Source organism: Schistocerca nitens, chromosome 3, assembly GCF_023898315.1.
Source record: "Schistocerca nitens isolate TAMUIC-IGC-003100 chromosome 3, iqSchNite1.1, whole genome shotgun sequence".
Lineage (NCBI taxonomy): Eukaryota > Metazoa > Arthropoda > Insecta > Orthoptera > Acrididae > Schistocerca > Schistocerca nitens.
Window position 1 is genome coordinate 475,374,103 of NC_064616.1, and position 6,390 is coordinate 475,380,492.

At 48.3% G+C, this 6,390-nt stretch overlaps 1 protein-coding gene across 1 annotated transcript in view; it reads right to left on the minus strand.

Moving 5' to 3' along the window:
• The window catches only part of LOC126249283 (iroquois-class homeodomain protein IRX-3-like), a 190,176-nt gene extending 184,997 nt beyond the window's left edge, over positions 1-5,179 (minus strand). The window contains exon 1 of the mRNA XM_049950937.1: positions 4,972-5,179. Within this exon, the coding sequence (XP_049806894.1) occupies positions 4,972-5,179 (208 nt within the window). The remainder of the gene's footprint in view (positions 1-4,971) is intronic.
• Positions 5,180-6,390: the final 1,211 nt, after the last annotated feature.

Sequence of the window (6,390 nt, forward strand, 5' to 3'; positions counted from 1 at the left end):
AAATTTGTAAACAGAATTAAATATCGGGGAGAAGCAATAAACATTTTGAAGTTTACCGGTGACACTGCAATTCTGTCACAGACAGCAAAGAACTTGGAATAACAGTTGAATGGAATAGATAGTGTCCTGAAAAGGGATTATAAGTTAACCCTCAATGGAACTAAATTAAAGGTAATATAACGTATTCGAATTAAACCAGCAGTAGCTACGGATTTTCCATAACGTGTACTACAAAAGGGGGACATAATATATGACCAACACAAAGATACACTGATTTCATTAATATTCGTTATTTTTCACGCGCAACATAGTTTTTAAAGATATATTTATGTGTGTGAAGGGTCCGAAACCTGAAAATATGAATATGACACCTGTTCTGAAAATTCACATCCACTGACAAGACTTAAATTTTTCCATTAAGTTTATCTGGTAGAAGTAATATTAAAAATCACACGTATATTTTTTTCAAAATTTTAAAACATAATGTACATGACTAGATTACAGTATTCTGAAAAGGTAGACAAAAATAACCCCTTCCCTCTCCCTTGGTATTGCGAGTGTTAAATCAGGAAGTGTTAAGGGAATCAGATTACGAAATGAGACACTAAAAGTAGTATTGGGCAGCAAAATAACTGATGATGGCCGAAGCAGAGAGGGTAAGAAATTCGATGTGCACTCCGTGTGCATGCCGGGTGGAGTCATTCCAGATGTGGAAAGGGTACTCCCGGATGCCTTGAAGAGCACAGGGTGCAGCCAACTGCAGGTGGTTGCTCACGTCGGTGCCAATGATGTGTGTCACTTTGGATAAGGAGAGATTCTCACTGGTTTCGAGCGGCTAACAGAAGTCGTAAAGGCTGCCAGTCTTGCTTGCAAGATGAAAGCAGAGCTGACCATTTGCAGCATAGTCGACACGACCGATTGCGGACCTCTGGTAGTGAGCCGAGTGTTGGGTCTGAATCAGAGGCTGAGACGGTTCTGCGAGCGTGTAGGCTGCAGATTCCTCGACTTGCGCCAACGGGTGGTTGGGTTTCAGGTTCCGCTGAATAGGTCAGGTGTCCACTATATGGAGGAGGCGCTACACGGGTATCAGGGGCTGTGTGGCTTGGATTGTGTGTTTTTTTAGGTTAGAGGGTCACGGGAAAACACAAGAAGGGCTTCGGTCACAAAGGGTGCAAGCTGAGCACAGGAAGAAAGTAGATACATGAATCATTGGTATAACAGTTGTAAATTGTCGTAGCTGTGCTGGGAAAGTGCCAGAGCTCCAAGCGCTAAAGTAGGTGGTAGGTGGTTAGTGTTTAACGTCCCGTCGACAACGAGGTCATTGGAGACGGAGCGTATGCTCGGGTTAGGGAAGGATCGGGAAGGAAATCGGCCGTGCTCTTTCAAAGGAACCATCCCGGCATTTGCCTGATACGATTTAGGGATATCACGGAAAACCTAAATCAGGATGGTTGGAGACGGGATGGAACCGTCGTCCTCCCGAATGCGAGTCCAAGCGCTAATACAAAGCACTGATGTTCAAATCGTTATGGGCACTGAAAGCTGGCTAAAATCGTATATAAACTCAGCCGAAAATTTTGCGAAGAACCTAACGGTGTGCCGGCCGCGTTGGCCGAGCGGTTCTAGGCGTTTCAGTCCAGATCTGCGAGACTGCTACGGTCGCAGGTTCGAATCCTGCATCGGACATGGATGTGTGTGATGTCCATAGGTTACTTAGGTTTAAGTAGTTCTAAGTTCTAGAGGACTGGTGACCTCAGAAGTTAAGCCCCATAGCGCTCAGAGCCATTTGAACCAAACGACGGAGCTGATCCTCCTTGGTACACAAAACGGGTTAGGACACTGTTGCGGAAACAACGAAACAAACATGCCAAATTTAAACAGACGCAAAATCCCCAAGATTAGCGATCGTTTACACAAGCTCGAACTTTAGCGCGAGACGCCTTTAACAGTTGCCACAACGAAACTTTGTCTCGAAACCTGGCAGAAAATGAAAAAAGATTCTGGTCGTATGTGAAGTACGTTAGCGGCAAGAAACAATCAATGCCCTCTCTGCGCGTTAACAACGGAGTTACTATCGAAGACAGTGCTGCCAAAGCAGAGTTACTAAACACAGCCTTCCGAAATGCCTTCACAGAAGAAGACTAAATAAATATACCAGAATTCGAATCGAGAACAGCTGCCAACATGAGTAATGCAGAAGTAAATATCCTGTAACTAGTGAAGCAACTCAAATCACTTAATAAAAGCAAGTCTTCTGGTCCAGGCTGTATACTTATTAGATTCCTTTCCGAGTATGCTGACGCATTAGCTCCATACTTAACAATCATATACAACCGTTCGCTCCACGAATGAACGGTACCCAAAGACTGGAAAGTTGCACAGGTCACACCAGTATTCAAGAAAGGTAGTAGGAGTAATCCACTAAATTACAGACCCATATTATTAACGTCGATATGCTGCAGGATTGTAGAACATATATATTGTGTTTGAAAACTATGATTTACCTCGAAGGAAACGGTCTATTGACACACGGTCAACACGGGTTTTGAAAACATCGTTCCTGTGAAACACAATAAGCTCTTTATTCAGACGAAGTGCTTAGTGCTATTGACAAGGGATTTTAGATCGGTTCCTTATTCCTGGATTTCCGGAAGGCTTTTGACACTGTACCACACAAGGTGCTCGTAGTGAAATTGCGTACATATGGAACATGGTCTCAATTGTGTGACTGGATTTGCAATTTCCTGTCAGAGAGGTCACAGTTCGTAGTAATTAACGGAAAGTCATAGGGTAATACAGAAGTGATTTCATGCGTTCCCGAAGGTAGTGTTATGGCCCTCTGCTGTTCCTTATCTACATAAACGATTTGGGAGACAATCTGAGCAGCCGTGTCTGTTGTTTGCAGATGACACTGTCGTTTATCGACTAATAAAGTCATCAGAAGATCAAAACAAAATCCAAAACGATTTAGAAGAATGGTGCGAAAAGTGGCAGTTGACCTCAAATAAGGAAAAGTGTGAGGTCATCCACATGAGTGCAAAAATGAACTCTTTAAACTTCGGTTACACGATAAATCAGTCTAATCTAAAAGCTGTATATTCAACTAAATACCTAGGTATTACAATTACGAAAAATTAAATTGGAAAGAGCACATAGAAAATATTGAGGGGAAGGCTAAAGAAAGGCTGCGTTTTATTGGCAGGACACTTAGAAAAGTAACAAACCTACTAAGGAGGACAATACGGTACAAGAGGATACTATGCTTGTCCGTCCTCTTTTGGAATACTGCTGCACAGTGTGGGATCCTTACCAGATAGGACTGACGGAGTACATCGAACAAGTTCAAATAAAATCAGCACGTTTTGTATTATCACGAAATATGGGAGAGAGTGTCACAGAAATGATACAGGATTTGGGCTGGAAATCATTAAAAGAAAGGCGTTTTTCGTTGCGACGGAATCTTCACACGAAATTCCAATCACCAACTTTCTCCTCTGAATGCGAAAAAAATTTTGTTCACATCGACCTAGATAGGGAGGAGCGATCACCACGATAAAATAAGGGAAATCAGAGCTCGTACAGAAAGATATAGGTGTTCATTCTTTCCGCACGCTATACGACATTGGAATGACAGAGAATTGTGAAGGTTGTTCGATGGAACCTCTGCCAGGGACTTTAATGTGATTTGCAGAGTATCCCTGTAGATGTAGATGTACATGTGGAGGCCTGAGTTAAGGTGGTGGACTGTTGTCGGGATGATGATGAATGGCTGCTCATAAATACTTCACTATTAGTCATACATTTTACTGAAAAACAAACTAGAACATTCTGTGGTGCAATGTCCCCCATAATGTGTGCTGAAGACAGCGAGTGTTAAGAAACTGATGCAACAGGTGGCCATGGTCTCAAGTGACTGCCTTCTATGGTGGAGGGATGTTTGCGTCTGGTAGTTGGCCTGAAGGTGGCCCACTGGCTGGAACATTCTATGCCGCAGCACTGATTTTAACACCAGAAGCAGGGGCCCACAGTTAGTGCTCGCGAAATCTCGTGGTGGCTGCTTGTAGGATGATGTCGCCTCGTGGAGCGGCATACACCTCTCCTCATAAATAGTAGCTAACAGACTGAATATAATTGTAATTTATGTTGGTTCAGAGCGTTCTTGCTTTGCAAATCCCAGCTCGCAACCATTTAGACCATAAGAAGTCTGTTTATTGGGTGTATAGTAACTGGCCTACAAACGCCTTTCTGCGCTGTCGTTGTTAAGGCAGTGCCAGACCCTTTCCTGGAGCACAATATGTGGGAATGTGCCAATGGCATTGCTGCATCTGACGTAATGGTGTTTGGTCGGCTGTGAGCTGGCCCACTAACTAAGTCTTTTGCAACAGCCATGGCAATATCACTTTTGTATCCCGCCTGGAAGGCGGCGTGTGGGTCTGTTGCTGTAAATTGAAAGGTTGGCTGAATGAAGGAAGTGAGTAGGAGCAGGAAAAGGTGAAAATCTCTCGGCACTGCTGTTAGAAATGGTTTTACTATATCACAATATTAACTGAATACACAACTTTGCACTTAGGCGCGTAGCCTTAGACCCATCGTAAGTAGTACATAGTCTCAATAGCAAGCGAAGTCTCTCGGCCATCTGCTTGTTCAAGATGGGCAGAATCTGTCACGGAACTCTTAGACCTTCACAGCACCGGCTAGAACTTTCACCTACGCCGTGGCATCGTAGCTATCGATACCACACCTCTCCCCCCTGAAACGATGCACCGTCATTGAGTAGGGCTTCCGACGAAAGGTGGGGGCACCCAGGGGGCGCAGCTGAGGGGGCGGACAGCGGAACTGCTGAGGCGTGCTGTCCACCCGCGACCCCGAATTGCTCACGACAGGACTGAGGAAAACGCCCCGTGGAAAGCCTGTCCACTCCACGCACCGCCACTGGGTATGCTCGGATGAGGAGGCGGAGCAACGACCTACATAATTTTGTGTGTGACGAGGCAGCCTCAGCGTCCATAGGTACCGGCTGTGCGGATGAACACGGCGGCGGCGGCGGCGGCGGCGGCCGGAGGTAGGGCTGTGGTGGCGGCGAGAGGCGGCCATCCCGTGCAGGTGACCGGACCGCCAGCGGCGACTTCCACAACGGTAAGCGCGCCCAATGCGGGGTCGCGAGCAGCGGAGGGGCCATCGGTGGAGTCGTGGGCTCAGGCGGCAGAATCCGTGAAGCTTCCAGTTTTGCCAGAAAACAACGAGCGCCAGAAAACCGAGGATGGCACAAACGGATCTGGTTCCGGCGTCGCTTATCAGTGCCGGAGAGACAAGAAATGACACATAACGCGCGGCCAAGCTGGCGGAGAATGCGTCCCTGCTCCCAGCGCGGCCTGCCAGAGAAGACGCAATAGATCACTAAATCACGTTTCGCCAACCCAGAACGAGACGAAGCAGCGGGAACGCGCGGCGGCAGGTGCAATGGCTGCAGGAGCGACCGAAGGACGTCGCCATGTAGCAATTCCGCTGGGGAACGGGTGCCGAGCAGCTGCGAGCAATATGAAGCAAGGAAAGTCCAGAGCGCATGCTCGCGAGAGTGCGTGGCGCGCAACTTGCTCATCTGCAACTTAAACATACACTCCTGGAAATGGAAAAAAGAACACATTGACACCGGTGTGTCAGACCCACCATACTTGCTCCGGACACTGCGAGAGGGCTGTACAAGCAATGATCACACGCACGGCACAGCGGACACACCAGGAACCGCGGTGTTGGCCGTCGAATGGCGCTAGCTGCGCAGCATTTGTGCACCGCCGCCGTCAGTGTCAGCCAGTTTGCCGTGGCATACGGAGCTCCATCGCAGTCTTTAACACTGGTAGCATGCCGCGACAGCGTGGACGTGAACCGTATGTGCAGTTGACGGACTTTGAGCGAGGGCGTATAGTGGGCATGCGGGAGGCCGGGTGGACGTACCGCCGAATTGCTCAACACGTGGGGCGTGAGGTCTCCACAGTACATCGATGTTGTCGCCAGTGGTCGGCGGAAGGTGCACGTGCCCATCGACCTGGGACCGGACCGCAGCGACGCACGGATGCACGCCAAGACCGTAGGATCCTACGCAGTGCCTTAGGGGACCGCACCGCCACTTCCCAGCAAATTAGGGACACTGTTGCTCCTGGGGTATCGGCGAGGACCATTCGCAACCGTCTCCATGAAGCTGGGATACGGTCCCGCACACCGTTAGGCCGTCTTCCGCTCACGCCCCAACATCGTGCAGCCCGCCTCCAGTGGTGTCGCGACAGGCGTGAATGGAGGGACGAATGGAGACGTGTCGTCTTCAGCGATGAGAGTCGCTTCTGCCTTGGTGCCAATGATGGTCGTATGCGTGTTTGGCGCCGTGCAGGTGAGCGC